General features: G+C 43.9%; 2 protein-coding genes across 11 annotated transcripts in view; both read right to left on the minus strand.

Annotated features, from left to right (window-relative positions):
- The window catches only part of LOC310870755 (receptor-type tyrosine-protein phosphatase mu), a 255,299-nt gene extending 251,746 nt beyond the window's left edge, over positions 1-3,553 (minus strand). For all 10 annotated transcript variants that reach the window (XM_083782041.1, XM_083782049.1, XM_083782048.1 and 7 more), the window contains exon 1: positions 3,095-3,553. In XM_083782041.1, coding sequence (XP_083638167.1) covers positions 3,095-3,170 — 76 coding nt within the window. In that variant the 5' untranslated portion in view covers positions 3,171-3,553. The remainder of the gene's footprint in view (positions 1-3,094) is intronic.
- Positions 3,554-13,977: 10,424 nt separating this feature from the next.
- On the minus strand, positions 13,978-17,728 carry LOC310870530 (uncharacterized protein). Its single transcript, XM_083781768.1, has one exon. It carries the CDS (start codon positions 17,426-17,428, stop codon positions 16,529-16,531), a length of 900 nt encoding a protein of 299 aa, XP_083637894.1. The 5' UTR covers positions 17,429-17,728; the 3' UTR covers positions 13,978-16,528.
- Positions 17,729-18,012: the final 284 nt, after the last annotated feature.

Consider the following 18,012-nt stretch of genomic DNA (forward strand, 5'->3'; position numbering starts at 1 on the left):
TCCCTCCTGTGTCTGCTATACCTCTCATTGCCTGTCAGATAAATACAAAGAAATCACACCGGTGTGAAGTGAGGGGCGCTTTTGTTGGGCATGCTTAAAGCAAACTTAAAAAAAAACCTTTGGGGGGGACAAACATTAAAAGTCCATAGACTTGGCTGCCTCATGGCTGAACGCCAGACGCTGGAGGTGCTACCATTATCTCTGGAGTCATGTGATCAAATTCTATGTATATCAGTCAGATTTGACTGGTTCCAAAGTTTGCAGACCATAGCCTGGCAACCCGGCCTGGCAGAGACTTGTGCTCGGAGGAGCGCACTTTTGTAGTTAAATTAACAGCCATGATTTTGCAGTGCCCACTCTGGTTACCCTCCATGATGTGATTATGAGTTATGCCTGTATGTATCTATAATAAACTCCAGCCCTCATGCAGCCCCTGCACCATTGTCTTGTTTTAGCCTCCACCTCTTCCTCACCCATGTGGAGCTAATCCATCAGCCAGCCGGAGAGGCTAAAACACACTCAATTGATTTCTCCCTGGTTTACATATTTACACCCACAGTCATGCAATTAGGACCGCATTTATCGATAGCCTGGGTACCACTGGAGGCTGCAGCGCAGACCGCTCCAATAAATCTCCCAATCCTATATGGGTTGCCACTGGGCAAGACAGATAAACGTCACACAAAAATGCGGTGGGAATTATTTTTTTGTTGTTGTTTTAGCTTTTGGAGTGTAGAGGTTTCTGAATCACTAAAACTGCCTCCTGGCTGTTGATACCTCACTGCATGACTTGGTGAAACATGTTCTCTTAATGCAAGAATTGTTTTTTTTGTGTTCTTTACTTCTGTTCTGTGTATAACTAGGTGTGCTGCTGTTGCTATTGTGTGGATCAGATCAGATCCCTTGAAAGTTGGACTCTTGATATCAACACCACCAACCGGGTAAATATAATGGTTGAATAAATTACACCACAGAGACAGTTTCTGCACCACATCCCGTGCATTTCACCTGGGGCTGTTCTACCACATCTAGGCTATGATATAGGCATCACAATATGTGTGCCACACTGCCCCCTAGAGGCTCTCTGACAATTGCTGCTGCCATCCAAGGAATCCACAGCATCCTACATCTGAATGTCACACAGCATAATTTTGTCTCGCGCACCGGGCACGCACACACACACACACACACACACACACACACACACACACACACACACACACACACACACACACACACAGCTCGCACGATGTCTAAAGTAACATGTTGGGGAAAAGAACTTGTTGGCCCCTGGCTGCCAACGGATACCGTGTTGTGTTGTGAAGTTTGTGAACAGTTGTTCACAAGATGATGCGTTTCTTTCGGATGCAAGCTTTGAATAATATTGCTAACATATAAGCCTACATTACATACTGTACATCACTCTCAGCATGCATTCACTCACTGCACAGATATTGATTAACATGTAGCTTACCAATGTGTCCCTCCTCCTCAAACACAGAGAGAGCCATGTTGGCCAGACCACTAAAATGACCCCTATTAAAAACTGTCATTATATCTCATTGATAGTTGGCCATTATAGATTTGCTACAAGTCTACATTACAATTTAAGTGCATAATTTCAGCTCTGATAACAACGAAAGCCCCCCCCCCCCCCCCCCCCCCTCAACTTAATTATAAGTTAGACTATTAGAGAGTGTGATTTCACCAAGTCTCAATATGATTAATTTGTGTATAAGAACAATGCAACAAGGAAAGTTCACAAGTATAGGCTACATCAGTCACACAAAGATGTAATCAATTGCTGCCTGGATTTTGAAACAGCCTGTAGCCTATCTCAGAGTGAGTAACAACAACACATTAATATATTATGACGCAGACGAACACTTCGCAAGCAATTGTGTCTGTCAAAACAGCGAACCGGCTGAAAGTAATCACACAAGTTTCCCACACAGTTCAGTTCACAATAAAGCACTTTAAAGCAGCACCATGAATGAATGAATTCCCATTCTGCTCTTTGGCTTTATAGAAGTGTATATTTGTCAAATGTTTTGATGAATTGAACAAGGTGGACCCTCTTGTAAACAAGTGTAATGCTTTATTGGGTCGTCCACTCCCAGTTAACAGTCTTTGTATTGAGTTGTGCATGAATTGTACTGTATTTCTGCAAACTGTTAATAAATATTTCAATCAATCAATCAAACCACTCAACAGAATGTACACAGACAGGTGTTACAGAAAGTCTATTGTTTCATTGCCAATATCCTAGACCTAGGTGACTGTCACTTTGAAACACAGCAGCTATAGTAGGCTAGGTCTAAAATACAATAAAATGCTCTATAAACGAGCAGTCTATGCCATATCAAACCCTTTTGTCCATTGAGCTGAACAGAACAGACGGGTGGGTAAATGGGTTGCGAGAACTCTGCTGCGCTCGGCATTGTACAGGATGTAGACTGTAGAGGCTACACACGGTAAAGCCTATAATGGAAGTTCTGTCCGCTGTAAATAAATTATGAACTATTAAAGCTACATTATGTCCAGCGTCCGCACATAAATGGCCACACACGTGTACAGCAGCGTATAATTAAAGTTCAATCAGGGTTAACCCATGACCAGGTGTACTGGCTCAAACAGTCCGTATAGTTGTTAGCCTAACAAACAGCCCTTCCTCGACACTTAAATAAAAGTGAGTACCTTGAGGGCTGAATCACAACAGACAGCAAATTAAGGTGGATGTAGCCTACAGTAAAAGTTATGCACGAAAGCGAAATCAATCTCCAAATCGCACCACGGGGCTGTGCGCCACGGTTACAGCGGCCAGCCGAGCCGTGCGTGGCCGCGGCGCACAGACAGTCCGGAGGTGCGAGTTGGAAACTATCGATGAATGAATGAAAGACTGTCTCTCTCTCTCTCTCTCTCTCTCTCTCTCTCTCTCTGTGTGTGTGTGTGTGTGTGTGTGTGTGTGTGTGTGTGTGTGTGTGTGGGGGGGGGGGGGGGGGGGGGGGGGGTAATGTAATGTCATGTATTGTAATATTAACAGGGGAGGGCGATGTGCATGGAACACGCCAAAAACACAACGGCTGATTCTTACCTTTATAAAGTTCCCCGCCGCTGACAGACAGGAGCAGGGTCATCGCAGCGAACAACACGTTGATAACTTTATCCATGTCGATGTCCAAAGCGTCGTTAACCCCCCCGTGCGTGCCGTGCCGTGGCGTGCCGTGCGTGCAGCCCACCGCGGGGTTAACTGGCAAAAAACCTCTTCTTCTTGCACAAGTTAAATAAATTATCTAGTCTACCTATAGAACACTTACAAGACTTAAGACACTGGAGCGTGTGCCGTGGCGTGCCGTGCACCCTGCCTGCCCTGATTTCCCCCCCGAATTCGTGCGTCTGTGTGGGGCGTGAGCCTGGGCGCTCACACAAACACGGACAACTGGCACTCTCTCCACACACTGTCCTTTTCGACTTCCAGAATTGCGAAGAGGAGGAGGAATGTGAGAGTTGTTGAGAGCTGATGGAGTGAGTGGTCCCCTCCACTACTCCAGAGCTCTCCACTCCGCCGAGAGAGCGCCGAGCGAGCGTGGATGCGCACGGGGCGTGCGCGTCGGTCCCCGTCACTCCCCGGCAGAGGGAGCGCGCGAGCATTGAGAGTGTGCGTGGCTGGCTGTCTGGCTGGCACGAGCCAAGAGAGACCAGCCCCCCTCCTGCCTCCCAGAACTGTAGGAGTTTGTTTAATGAGCTGAGCTCTGGGAGTTTGGTGAATCTCTCTCGCAGTGCATGGCTCTCAAAGTGGGGTCCGGTCTGGGGACCCCTCAGGGGAACTTGAGGGGGTTCCAACTTCCAGGGTAAGTAAGGCCCAGATTATGTGTGATTATTATTATTCTTATTATAAGGGACGATTTACAGTGTTAAATATAATTGTTATGAGTCGAAGTTCTGTGTGGATAGCTAAGCTTTAAGCTCATTTTCATCCGCAGTCCCTTTGGCAGGTCACAATTAAAACAAAACAAACAACAAACAAACCGTAAGAAACCAAAAGCACTGAACATCACACTGTGCTTGACACCCAGACAGTCTCTTCTTGATGCCATGACTTATTCAGCCACCATACATCAAGCCAAGCAATGCTTTTTGAGAGTGCCATATTTTCATCTATATTTCAGATATTTTGACACCCTTTCCAGACACTGACATGTGAGGAGATACTTTGGGGTCTGACTTAAAAAGTACACGTCTTGAGTACACAAACGCACTGAAGGAGTCACATGGCCATTGTTGAGACAGAACCATGTGAACTTGCACTTACTTTGCTGACAGAACAAAGGATTTGACACAGAGCCCAGACCGAGGTCAATTTAGGGTCCGATATACGATACAGATTTTGGAGATTCCAAAAAGTGGAACAGATGTAAAAATAATCGCCTACATATCGGCCAAACCAATATATTGGTCGGGCTCTAGTTTGATGCCTTGCTCAAAGACACTGCATCACACTTGGCTCAGGTATGGGTATAGCTTTTTTTGGCATTTATTATATTCAAATGTCTCACAAACCTTTGTGTTTCCTCTCTGGGTAGATGCACGCAGTGATCTAATTAAAGCCAGCCGGGGTTGACGTTCAAAAGGACCTCATTATTTAACAAGGCAAAATAGCATGCCATCATCAAACACTTTTCCAGTTTTGATGAATCAATAATGAACTTTTGGCTCGTTATTGGGGAGGCTGGATGGAGAGGTAAAGAGGCCAGCCACTGAGCCAGTGCCCAACAGGCCACTGGTTCAATCTCAGTCACTAACAGGAGGTGGTAGTCTTTGACCGGAGACATTGACCGGAGGCTGGCTGCTTTCATTTACCGTGCTTACCGTCTCTGCCTAAGTGCACTTGAGCGAGGCACTAAACCACCACACAAATATATTCCCTATTTTAATAAAATAGGGAAAATAGCAAATCCACAGGCTAACATTGCAACGTGTTGTGAGCTTGTAGATCTGATATTTTTTACAGTTTTGTAAATAGAGCATAAAAGTCTTAAATACTTGTTTCTGTAACTAAAGGGATGCATGAGAAAAGACTCTTTTGCAATTGCCTTGTGTACATTGACAATAAAGTAATCTTATATGCAAATATGTGTGTTGAATTTGCAAACATTGCCAGGATGTTCTCTGCAGCAATATCAAATGCAGGGGCAGCGAACACAGACTTATGACAAAGTCAAGCAATGTCAGCCCCCTTATTGTTGTAGCGTGCATAAACACACTGCAGTTTCATAGCAGCAGTTTTACGTCCCTAATTAAAATGCAGGGAGATTGACACAGGTCTACTTTTAGCCTCAAAATGACCTCCTGTTGTCAAGGATAAGGCTCCAGATTGTTTTTAAAGTGCACGAACACCACACGTGGGCTGAACAGTCCCAGGGTCGTAAAAACCTCGCATATTGTATCTGTGTGCGGTGTTTAGTCATTGTCTCAGCCATAGCAGTTATGTTGGCAGGAATGCACTAGACTAGCTCTGAAGACAGCTGTCATGGGAATTGGTGAAAATGTGATGCTCTCTAATTGGATGGACGGATGGATGGATCGAGGGATAGCATCATGGTTTACACTCGCACCCTCACTGACACAAACACACAGGCTTAGAGAGGAGTTGTTTGACTCAGTGTGTGTGTTGTGTATATGGATGTGCGTGTGTGTGTGTGTGTGTGTGTGTGTGTGTGTGTGTGTGTGTGTGTGTGTGTGTGTGTGTGTGTGTGTGTGTGTGTGTGTGTAGAGACAGATTTTCAAGTGGAATATTAAAGCAAATGTACATAAGTAAGTAGTAAAGTTTGTAAAGGTCAGGTGGTCGTGTAAACATGCACTGACCTCATGCATCCATGTGCAAAAGCTATGTTTTGCTATGTGTGGCTGCAAGAAAAGAGAGGGTTAGGCTGGTAGAGTTATAGGTCAAAACGTAAAGCGGGCTGGTATAGCAACACCTTCTTCTTCTTGTTTCGGCTAATTCCCATTGGGTCATAGCGGATCATCTGTTTCCATCTGCTTCTGTGATCCGTGTCCTCTCTCACAGCATCCATAAATCTCCTCTTTGGCCTTACTCTTTTCCCGTTGTCTGGCAGCTCCATCTTCAACAGCTTTCACCCAATGTACCCCTCATCCCTCATCTGCACACGTCCAAACCATCACAACCTCGCCTCTCTTGTTTTATCCCCAAACCTCCTTAACCTGGGCTGATCCTCTAATGTACTGTAGTCATTTCTGATCCTGTTAATCCTTGTCACTCTCCCCGTGAGCACCATGAGGCCAAAGTTCGGGTAGAGTGACTTCCATGGCCTACTGGCAGCATGCACAAGACATTTAGTGACTGGTCTAGCATGACTTCCATGGCCTACAGGCAGCATGCACAAGACATTTAGTGGCTGGTCTATCAGTCTGCCAGATTATCTCTGGACTCACAGGCACAGACACACTGACACACTGGGGCAAAATTATAATCTCCAGCCCGGCCTTCAGCCTGGCAGTGAAAACAACAATTTCATTACCCTGATTGGACTGGGGGGCTTTATTGCTAAATTGACGCCAGGACGGGATAAAAAAAGAGGATTACTTTTTATCCATGGACTAGTGACTGATCCATATCCAGTGAATCAACTATTGGAAAAGTTTGTATTGACGTGGAGTAAGCCTGCTGCCCACACCAGCAGTGGAACCGACTGGGCTCTCACAAAATATGTCCTTGTTCTATATTTCCTCCCTCTGGGATAGCACAAAATCCATCAAATGTTGGAAGGATGAGCAAAATAACACATTGTAGTAATTGGCATAAGAGGTATGGCATCACGCTGTTTGTCAATAAGTGCCAGTCATCTCAGCGAGTGGGTAGATAAATCACAAATATAGGCTGCACTCCAAAAAGAGTCTTATTAAACATCTCCTCCTGCCAAACAACAATGATTTTGTCATTTCATTCCTTTGTGAGATTATACAATGCCTTTGGTTGTCAAGGCTCAATATAAAGATTCATGATTAGCAGGGGAGATGCTTCTTTTTTTCTTCTTCTTTTTTGGTACTCTGGCGGTGAAAACACCTTTAATTGGAGGGCTGTTGCCTCCTGTCCGAAATATCATAAGCAAAGTTACTTAACCAAGAAAGCAGGTCTGTCATTTTAGATTTTAGCTTATATATATCAACATAAATGTTTCATAAAACTGTCTTTTTTTACGACTCGTGCCACGCTGCGAACTTGTATACGGTACTGTACATCTTGAATTGTTTTGGAAAGATTGGTTAGATTAAAAAAAAAAAAACTAATCTTCAGTTCTGGGGGTCCCTGACACAAAACATTTTCAGGTTGGCGCGTCCGCTGACAAATATATATTAACATGTTAGTTTGAGAACTAACTTATTAAGAAGACATTTAATAGTAGAATCGGCCTCAGGTCTTAATGGGTTAAAGTTAAACAGTGCCCACAGGAAATGTAATGACAAAAAACATCAATGACTAACTTCTTCCACAAACATCATCCCACAGTATCCTGTCAGCAGTAAGCCAATGCCCACCCCATGTGTATTGTACACCCCCACTTGAGCAAGGCGAGCGCTGTTCAATGCAATCAGGTTGATTGCTTAGCAGAGAAATATTGCTTTTAATTAATTGTCATAGTGGTTAAAAGGTTGTTGTCTTTTGTTTAGTTTTTTTCCCCTGCCTGTACACAAAAGGTCTTTTCTTAATTGGTCTGCAAACACCATGTTGATGTTTGAATGTTGTGTCAACAGTCATTTTAATTTTCACCTTGTGTGTGTGATTTGATGTCAGGTAGTTTTCTGAGTAGCAGTATGATTATTTAGTCCTAAATGTTGTTGCTGTTGCGTAGAAATCTTGTATCTCCATATTTTATTTTTAGATCCACCAGAACACAGGTTATTTGTTCCATTTCCTGAAAACTAACAGTTTTGAACATAGGCCTACAAGGTTTCCACCTGCCAGCGACGATGTGACATGAATGCACACAGTTATTGTATTAGATCTATCTAGGCATTCTCAAAACTGCACACACAAAACTGAAAACCTCACACACAAAATGCTAAACCCTGACTCTCCTTTTCCATGATGACTCTTTGCCATCAAATCTCTTAACTGTTCCCAAAATGGAACTTGCGTTTTCATTTGGTACACACAGCCATATTTTGACATGACACACATATACCATTCATTCACTCAGTGTAGGCTTACCTTTTCATAGTCAAACATAAAATAGCACACAAATATACAGCAAAAAAAAGTTTTATTTATTTATTTTTTACATTACTGTAAACCGACCTGCTCAAAACTGCTCAGACTGCCCAAAAGGGCCCCCTTCCCAAACAATACTGTAATTTACAGTATAGGCATCATGCCCCCGGTTCCTGTCTGGCCAGAGCGCCTCATCCACATCACAGGCAATGTTCTCCCTGTCCAAGCAGCGTTGGAAGAAACGCCTTGAGTTGCTGTAAAGCCCTTACAGGCGACTCACGTCGGCACAAGCCTCCTCCATGGCCTGGAGCAGTGTGACCTGAAAAACTCCTTAATAGGATTCAGGAAAGGAGAATAAGGTAGAAGGTATAGAACGGAAAGATGTGGGTGGTCCTGTAACCACTCACGCACTTGAGCAGCCCGGTGGAAGATCATTTTGTCTCAGATGACAATGTAGTCGATTCACTGTGGGTCATCTATGTGGTCAGGTATTACCGTATTACCAACATAATTGCTCACCAGACCTGAATGTTTAGAGATTTGAATATCTGTGTGTTGTAGGTTGATGCTTTGAGATTTTACGTGATAAGTGTGTGCAACAACCGAACATTGTGTGTAGTGTTTGGACAACAAGGTGATGTGTAATTGAGTGTAAAGAAGGAAAGTCAGAGTCTAATGCAGATAAGGGAGTTTGATGTAGTGCAAATTGTGTCGAGTGATTAGGTACATGAAGCAAGTTGTGCAAATTGTGCCAATCGATTTTTGTTTGTAAACATCGTGAAAAACTGTAATACTGTTGTGCTTCCTGTAACACCCCAGAGTAATCTAGTAGGAGAGTGGCGACACTAGCGTTGATTCCCATTGTAACAATGGAATGCGGAAGTGCTCATTCTATCTCAATGGGATAGTTCCAATGTTTGGAACTATAGCCCATAGCTCCCTGCTTTGCGGCGAGATCAAAGCATGTCGTTACTGTCTTACTAGATTACTCTGGTAACACCTAAAAGCACCGAATTCAGGTCAACATACCCATGCAATATTTTTAGTGTTTTTATTTGACACCATGCGTCATGACCACTATTTAGGGCGTAAAATTATTCAGTGGCAGTTAATCCCTATTGAGTGTGTGTGTGTGTGTGTGTGTGTGTGTGTGTGTGTGTGTGTGTGTGTGTGTGTGTGTGTGTGTGTGTGTGTGTGTGTGTGTGAGAGAGAGAGAGAGATTGCGTGTAATGGATGTAGTAACAGGAACCAACCAACAGAGGTCGGTTTAGTGCCCTTTCTATGTGACGCTTACAATGTGTGTGATTACTTCATGTCCTGTCATTGCTTAGCCTTAGTGAAGTCTATGGTCCTATGGACTATGGTACAACATAGTCATAGTGTGTGTCTTGGTGTGTTTTTCCAACTAGACCACACAAAGGAGAAATCCAGGACAAAACGCAACTAGACCACTCAAAGGAGAAATCCAGGACAAAACACAATGTACCCTGAACCTGAATTAGCTTATCCTGTCCCAAAATACATGTTGGCCATCATATGAATTGTTTCATAGATATCCCCTGTTCACCATTCTCCCCACTCCTACCACAGTAAAATAAAATGCAGCTGGAATGGTAGAAAGTTGTCTTCTAGTTGTCTTCATTCTAATGCGGGTATTTGTAGTAGCTCCAAACCTTTCTTTTTATTTTTTACAAATCGTCACACATGCACCATTTGTCACCCTCAAACTACTGTCCCTACAGAACCCATAGTGGTGGAGGCCCGGCCATAGGTTCTGACTGTATGAACGACAGCTCCAGGGTGACAAAAGGTGCATGTGTGAGTACCAGCCCAGCTAGGACACTATTAATAGACCATTTGTCATATAATAGACCAAAAAAAAGTAGAAAAGAAAAGAAAAGAAAAGTTTGAAGCTACTAAAATACCCACATTAGAATGAAGACAATTCCTTTCTACCATTCTAGCTGCATTTCTACTGTGGGAAGGGTGGAGAAAATGGAGAACAGGGGGCATATGAAACAATTCAACAATTCAAACAATTATAGGCTGTTTCATAGGTACATGTTTTGGTCTGGATTTCCCCTTCAATGGAATCCCCTATGTAAAGTGCACGTAAAAGAATAAGTAAAAAAACAAGATTTAGAAGGTAGTCGAGTAATAAGTGGAGAGAAAATGATTGCAAACACAAATATAGCTGCAAGCAGCGATAAGGCGGGACCAAGGAGATAGAGAGAGAGAGAGGACAGAGAGTGTGGAGAGAGAGAGAGAGAGAGAGAGAGGGTGGAGACAAAGAGAGAGGGTGGAGACAAAGAGAGAGGGTGGAGACAGAGAGAGGACAGAGAGAGGACAGAGAGTGTGGAGACAGATAGAGGACAGAGAGAGGACAGAGAGTGTGGAGACAGAGAGAGGACAGAGAGAGGACAGAGAGAGGACAGAGAGTGTGGAGACAGAGAGAGGACAGAGAGAGGACAGAGAGTGTGGAGACAGAGAGAGGACAGAGAGTGTGGAGAGAGAGAGAGGACAGAGAGTGTGGAGACAGAGAGAGGACAGATAGTGTGGAGAGAGAGAGAGGACAGAGAGTGTGGAGACAGAGAGAGGACAGATAGTGTGGAGACAGAGAGAGGACAGAGAGAGGACAGAGAGTGTTGAGACAGAGAGAGGACAGAGAGTGTGGAGAGAGAGAGAGGACAGAGAGTGTGGAGAGAGAGAGGACAGAGAGTGTGGAGAGAGATAGAGGACAGAGAGTGGACAGAGAGTGTGGAGACAGTGAGAGGACAGAGAGAGGACAGAGAGTGTGGAGACAGTGAGAGGACAGAGAGAGGACAGAGAGTGTGGAGACAGTGAGAGGACAGAGAGTGTGGAGACAGTGAGAGGACAGAGTGTGGAGACAGAGAGAGGACAGAGAGTGTGGAGACAGAGAGAGGACAGAGTGTGGAGACAGTGAGAGGACAGAGTGTGGAGAAAGTGAGAGGACAGAGTGTGGAGACAGTGAGAGGACAGAGAGTGGAGACAGTGAGAGGACAGAGTGTGGAGACAGTGAGAGGACAGAGAGTGGAGACAGAGAGAGGACAGAGAGTGTGGAGACAGTGAGAGGACAGAGTGTGGAGACAGAGAGAGGACAGAGAGTGTGGAGACAGTGAGAGGACAGAGTGTGGAGACAGAGAGAGGACAGAGAGTGTGGAGACAGTGAGAGGACAGAGTGTGGAGACAGTGAGAGGACAGAGAGTGTGGAGACAGTGAGAGGACAGAGTGTGGAGACAGAGAGAGGACAGAGAGTGTGGAGACAGAGAGAGGACAGAGTGTGGAGACAGTGAGAGGACAGAGTGTGGAGACAGTGAGAGGACAGAGTGTGGAGACAGTGAGAGGACAGAGAGTGGAGACAGTGAGAGGACAGAGTGTGGAGACAGTGAGAGGACAGAGAGTGGAGACAGAGAGAGGACAGAGAGTGTGGAGACAGTGAGAGGACAGAGTGTGGAGACAGAGAGAGGACAGAGAGTGTGGAGACAGTGAGAGGACAGAGTGTGGAGACAGAGAGAGGACAGAGAGTGTGGAGACAGTGAGAGGACAGAGTGTGGAGACAGTGAGAGGACAGAGTGTGGAGACAGAGAGAGGACAGAGTGTGGAGACAGTGAGAGGACAGAGTGTGGAGACAGTGAGAGGACAGAGTGTGGAGACAGTGAGAGGACAGAGTGTGGAGACAGAGAGAGGACAGAGTGTGGAGTCAGTGAGAGGACAGAGTGTGGAGACAGAGAGAGGACAGAGTGTGGAGACAGTGAGAGGACAGAGTGTGGAGACAGAGAGAGGACAGAGAGTGTGGAGACAGAGAGAGGACAGAGAGTGTGGAGACAGTGAGAGGACAGAGAGAGGACAGAGAGAGTGGAGACAGAGAGAGGACAGAATACACTTATTACACTATTACACTTATTACACTATTACACTACTATTACACTATTAGACTTATTACACTATTACACTACTATTACACTATTAGACTTATTACACTATTACACTACTATTACACTATTACACTACTATTACACTATTACACTACTATTACACTAATTCACTAATATTACACTATTACACTATTACACTATTACACTAAATACACTTATTACACTATTACACTACTATTACACTATTACACTATTAGACTTATTACACTATTACACTACTATTACACTATTACACTATTAGACTTATTACACTATTACACTACTATTACACTATTACTATTATTACACGTATTACACTATTACACTTATTACACTATTACACTTATTACACTATTACACTACTATTACACTATTACACTATTACACTTATTACACTATTACACTATTACACTATTACACTATTAGACTTATTACAATATTACACTATTACACTTATTACACTACTATTACACTTATTACACTACTATTACACTTATTGCACTATTACACTATTAGACTTATTACACTATTACACTACTATTACACTATTACACTATTAGACTTTTAACAATATTACACTATTACACTTATGTTACACTATTACACTACTATTACACTAATAGTACACTATTACAAATTTAGACTTATTACACTATTACACTACTATTACACTAATTACACTATTACACTTATTACACTATTACACTACTATTACACTTAGTACACTTATTACACTTATTACACTATTACACTATTAGACTTATTACACTATTACACTACTATTACACTAATTACACTATTACACTTATTACACTATTACACTACTATTACACTTATTACACTTATTACACTTATTACACTTATTACAAATGTAGACGTAATACACAATTTCACTATTAAACTATTGCACTACTTTTACACTATTACACTTATTACACTATTACACTATTACACTAAATACACTTATTACACTATTAGACTTATTACTCTATTACAGTTACTAGTATCTCTATTAGAGAGAGAGATAGATATAGAGATAGATATAGAGAGAGAGAGAGAGAGAGAGAGAGAGAGAGATAGCAATATGCACAAATAAGAATGTCGCTAACCGGATTTGAACCAGTGACCTTGTGGTCCATAGGTGAGAGCTCTACCGACTGAGCTAAGCAGACTCTGTCAGTTGACTCATTCTATACAGTAACATGCAGTATAGGTATTAGCTCTGCCAACCGTATTTGGAAGACGTATTGGTTGCATGAGAGGTTTCACAAGACAACATTTTATTATTGGGTCATAAAAACTTCATTTTTTCACTTAAAAGAAATCTGTTACGATTTTTTGTTCGTATAAGTCCAAAGTTCAAGTGTAGACGTTTTTGTGCATTTTGATCAAAGATTCTGGGAGAAGATACATTTTAACTGTTTTTCATATATTTCAAATTAGTGGGTAATCTAAAGGTCAGAGGTCAAAAGTCAGAATATGGAAGTTGTTCGGCATGAGGAGACACATAAGTGTATCAAAGTGTCATTGCCAACGGTCAAACGGTTCATGAGATATGTACATTCAAAGTTTGCATTTTCAACTTAATTTTCAATTTCAGTGCTATAGCGCCACCATTTGGCCAATGGTCATGGGCTTCACATAGTCACCGTTTGGCATGGCCCTCTACCAGATTACCGAGTTTCACGAAAAGCGACTGCACGGTTCAGTCAGAACAGCTATTTTTGGCGGAAGGAGAAGAAGAAGGAGAAGAAAAATAAAGACAAAAACAATAAGTGACCAAAGTCACTGCGTGTCTTCTTGGTCCCTTAATTATTCATCTCAGTGATGATGGAAACCAGCTTACTTTATTGCACTTTGCCTATAATTTACATCATCGTACAACCATACTGCTCACTCAAAAATAAAATAAAATAAAATGCTTAAATGATTTCCTTATTTTTTTCCCACTTGAAATGTTTCAATTACACGGCTGTACACTGACTGAAGTATAAGACTTCAACATCTCCTACCATCAGTCCCTTGGCTTGGACCTAGCTCTCCCAAAGTGATCCTGCCATCCTGGTGCCATAAAGGCAACCAGCTGTGACTGGTTCAAAGAGTGTGCTTCTGCACCTGAACGTGCTTTAATAAACCGTAAAATCCTCTGTGTTAATTTTAGTGAGTGTACAAATGCAACCAAACTGGCCCATAAGGGTTCATTTGGATCCATTTACACTCTCATTTACATCCATTTGTACACACTCATTTCATTCCGAACTACAAATGGATAAATGAATACAGTAGTATGTTTTTTTACAGTGTAGGCTACTCTTTTTCAACACTGCCCTGATTCATTCATGTAATTAAACAGACTCACACCTGGATGGAAGCTGGCTGCCCAGCTCAACCACTTTCCTCTGTTATTGGCCAGGGGAGCCGTATGTGGTTAACTATCTTGCTCCCAGGCACCACTAACTAAAGTTATTTTTATGCACTTTTTTATGTCAGGGGCCACCAAATTGACATGACAATTTGGACACACACTATTTGAAATGATTCTGTCCTAGGAACCATTCTCGTTTAAATGTCTCACACTGTACATTGAACAACATTGTTACAATAGTCACCCATACATATTTTATTTCAAGTGAAGTGACATTAAACTCATAACGCTGGTTTAACCACTTAAGCCCTATTTGTTTTAAACATGCCCAAAAATAAAGCCAGGTTGAAAGTGGTTAATGAATTTCCCACTAAGCTCTGCTTTTGGATTTTTGGGTCAACAGCATACTTTAGGTAGCATAATTAAACTATTGAACTGCGAAATCAGACTGAGTGATGTGAGGATCCAGTTGGCTTGATTACAACGTGCTACAACCTAGAGCCAAGAACTATTCATCAATGTTTCAAGAATGTCTCATTGTTTTTACCAGCCAAACATATCTTTTTTGGAATATAATGAAGATTTTCTTTCAAAATGACTGGTGGTGGTGGAGAGAAAACCAAGGTCTTGCAAAACATACATACACAGTGGCTATAGAGCTATTGTTTGGCCTCATTAAAAGTTCTCAGTTGCAAATGCGCGGCGGTCTTTTTTTACTAATTGTCAGTCATTTCCAAGAGGAGCATGCGCTGCTGACCTGCAGCAGGCTATTATAACGGAGTGGAACATTTAATCACAGATTAGGCCCCTGTTTTACTTCGGATCTTTAAATCCCCCCCACCTCTTGTTCTTTCCACTAGCTTTCCACTAGGCCTGATCCTCGTGACCTAGCTGTGACCGAAAGTGGTAAGCTGTGACTGAACTCGTCCCCCCACATATGCTACACAGTCCATTCTTGCACTGCCACGGGGGGCAGACTGGGTCAACTGGGTAATAGTCATGCCTCCAAATCCAGACCTGTGAATTTGTGAGTTGCCCTATCGACCTTGCTGTGGATTAACAAATGGACTTGGCACAGGACCTCACACTTTTAGTTTTTTAATAACCATCAATTCAAGCTACATTTTCAACATGCTAAGTAACCGCTTGCTGAAACCTGAAACCAGTTTGCTTTGGGCCCCAGCTACGGAGAGAGACAGACACTCCAATAGACTTCAGTTGTAAATGAAGAATGTTATAAATAATATATCAAAATCACCATTCAATCATTTATTACCTAAACCAACTTAAAGTTGATTTGGAACATTTCAGTGTTGATAAGACACGTACGATGCATGAACCACGTGTCGTGAACGCATCTTCTTTGGGTTTTGGTGGTGAAATATGAGGCCTGTCAGGCTGTCACATTTGCCTGTTTGAATATTCATAGCTCCAGAATTTCTCAATGAGATAGAAAGCTTTATGTGCCTCCACACCCTTTTCAGATGTTCTGTTTTTTACTTTTCTGTGGGAAATTCATGTCAAACAACATGTTAACCATAGCAGAGCCCTGGCCCCTGCCCATAACAGACACGTTTAAAAGAATGGTAGGTTTGTATGCAGTCCCATTACCACACCTGGATCTTCCACCTTTGAGAGATATTGCATTTGTTGGCAAGAGAACTCTTGTCCATTATTTGCTCCGATATCAAAGAAAAACGATGTGTAGGAATAATTAATCTGTACAGTATTTGTCTTGAGAGCAACAAGTGTGATTCACAGCCCACAGACAAATTGCTTTGACATCTCTAATAATTACCGCACGCACGCACACACGCACGCACACGCACACACACACACACACACACACACACACACACAGACCTATGTAACTTTACTGTGTATAAATATACATGTACCCTTGCATGTCCCCGTACTCATTTAGCACACAAGCACATACTGTATACACTTGCGCACGCGCACACACACACGCACGCACACAGAGAGAGAGGGGGCGCCTCACGAGGGCTTGAGGTAGTTATAGAGGGCACCGAGCCCTCCTTGGAGCACCTCCTGGATGTTCTTCATCAGGGGGTTGTGAACTATATGGAGACCTTTGTCCATGGGGTGACAGGCCAGCTTCCCCAGTCTGCTCAGCAGGTACATCTCCATCGGCACGTTCTGCAGGTCATTGAAGTCCACGTTAAGGAGTTCCAGGGAGTCCAGGAAGCACAGCGTCTTGGGAAGGCTGTGGAGGCTGTTCCCCTCCACGATGAGGATCTTCAGGTTGACCAGGTCCTGGATCTGGTCCGCGATTACCTCCAGGCGGTTGCAGGCCAAGTGTAGGAACTCCAGACCCTTCATTTGGTAGATGCAGGTGGGGATGTGCTCTATGCGGTTGTGGCTGAGGTTGAGCTTGGTCAGGTTGCACATGGATGACAGGCTTCCGGGGAGGCTGGCGATCTGGTTGTTGGCCAGGCTGAGCACCTCCAGCCGGGTGCATTTGCCCAGCTCTTCGGGCACCTCGCTCAGGCGGTTGCGGTAGGCGAATAGCACGCGCAGCTTCTTCAGGAGGCCAATCTCCGGAGGCAGGCAGGACAGGTTGTTTCCCCAGATGTTGAGGATCACAAGATTGTCTAGGGCACCCACAGTGGGTGGGACGCTGCCCAGGCAGTTCAGGGACAAGTTGAGTTTCTCCAGCTCCCGGAGCTCCCACAGCTCCGCTGGGATCTCGTCTAGCCCCCGCTGGGCCAGACTGAGGGTGCAGTAACCAAAGTGCATGCTGGCATTTTTGCGGAACCTCTCGGCCGCCGAGGACACAGTGGGGAGCTCGTCCTTCCACATGCTCTTTCTCGTACTGCCATCACTCCCATCGCTCAGTTCCTCTCGGGAGAAACTTCGGGAGTGCTTCCCGCCCATGGTGCTCCTTACCTGCGTCGATGCCTCTTTATCTTCCGAGTGACAAGCCGCGGCGCCAGCACGGGTTCATGCGGATCTTCGACACTTGTGAAGCACAAAGCTTTGCTGACGATAATGGCTGCTGATTGTTGTCCGGTGTTCCTGAACGACCCAACGATGGCATGTTCAGTGTGACTGTCGGGGTGGCATCTGGGGCCGCCTGGCGTGGTTGTCGTATCTTCAGATCGGATGGTAGCGGTTATGGCAGAAGTCCTGGATGGGTTTTGGCCGGAGCAGAGTTGAATGTGCACTGTGTGTTCCAACTGTGTTCCAGCATGCTGTAACAGGGCAGCACATAGAACAACTGTCTGCCTTATTGAATTTCATCCCCCAGCTGGTGCTGTCACTTAGCAGTGAAGCCCTGAGTCGTACTTTGTCGCACGGCAGTGTCGCGCGGCCAAAATAGCAAACCTGCAAGCTCATGGCGTGTTGCGGACGCAGCACGGCGTGAGCTTGTAGGTCTGGTATTAACGTGGCGCAACGCAGTCATGCAACGAAGTATAGATCATAAAGAGAGTGCTGGGGATTGGCTCCTGGAAGAGGTC

The sequence above is a fragment of the Protomyctophum parallelum genome (assembly GCF_964188405.1).
Source record: "Protomyctophum parallelum genome assembly, chromosome: 14".
In the NCBI taxonomy this organism is placed as follows: Eukaryota; Metazoa; Chordata; class Actinopteri; order Myctophiformes; family Myctophidae; genus Protomyctophum; species Protomyctophum parallelum.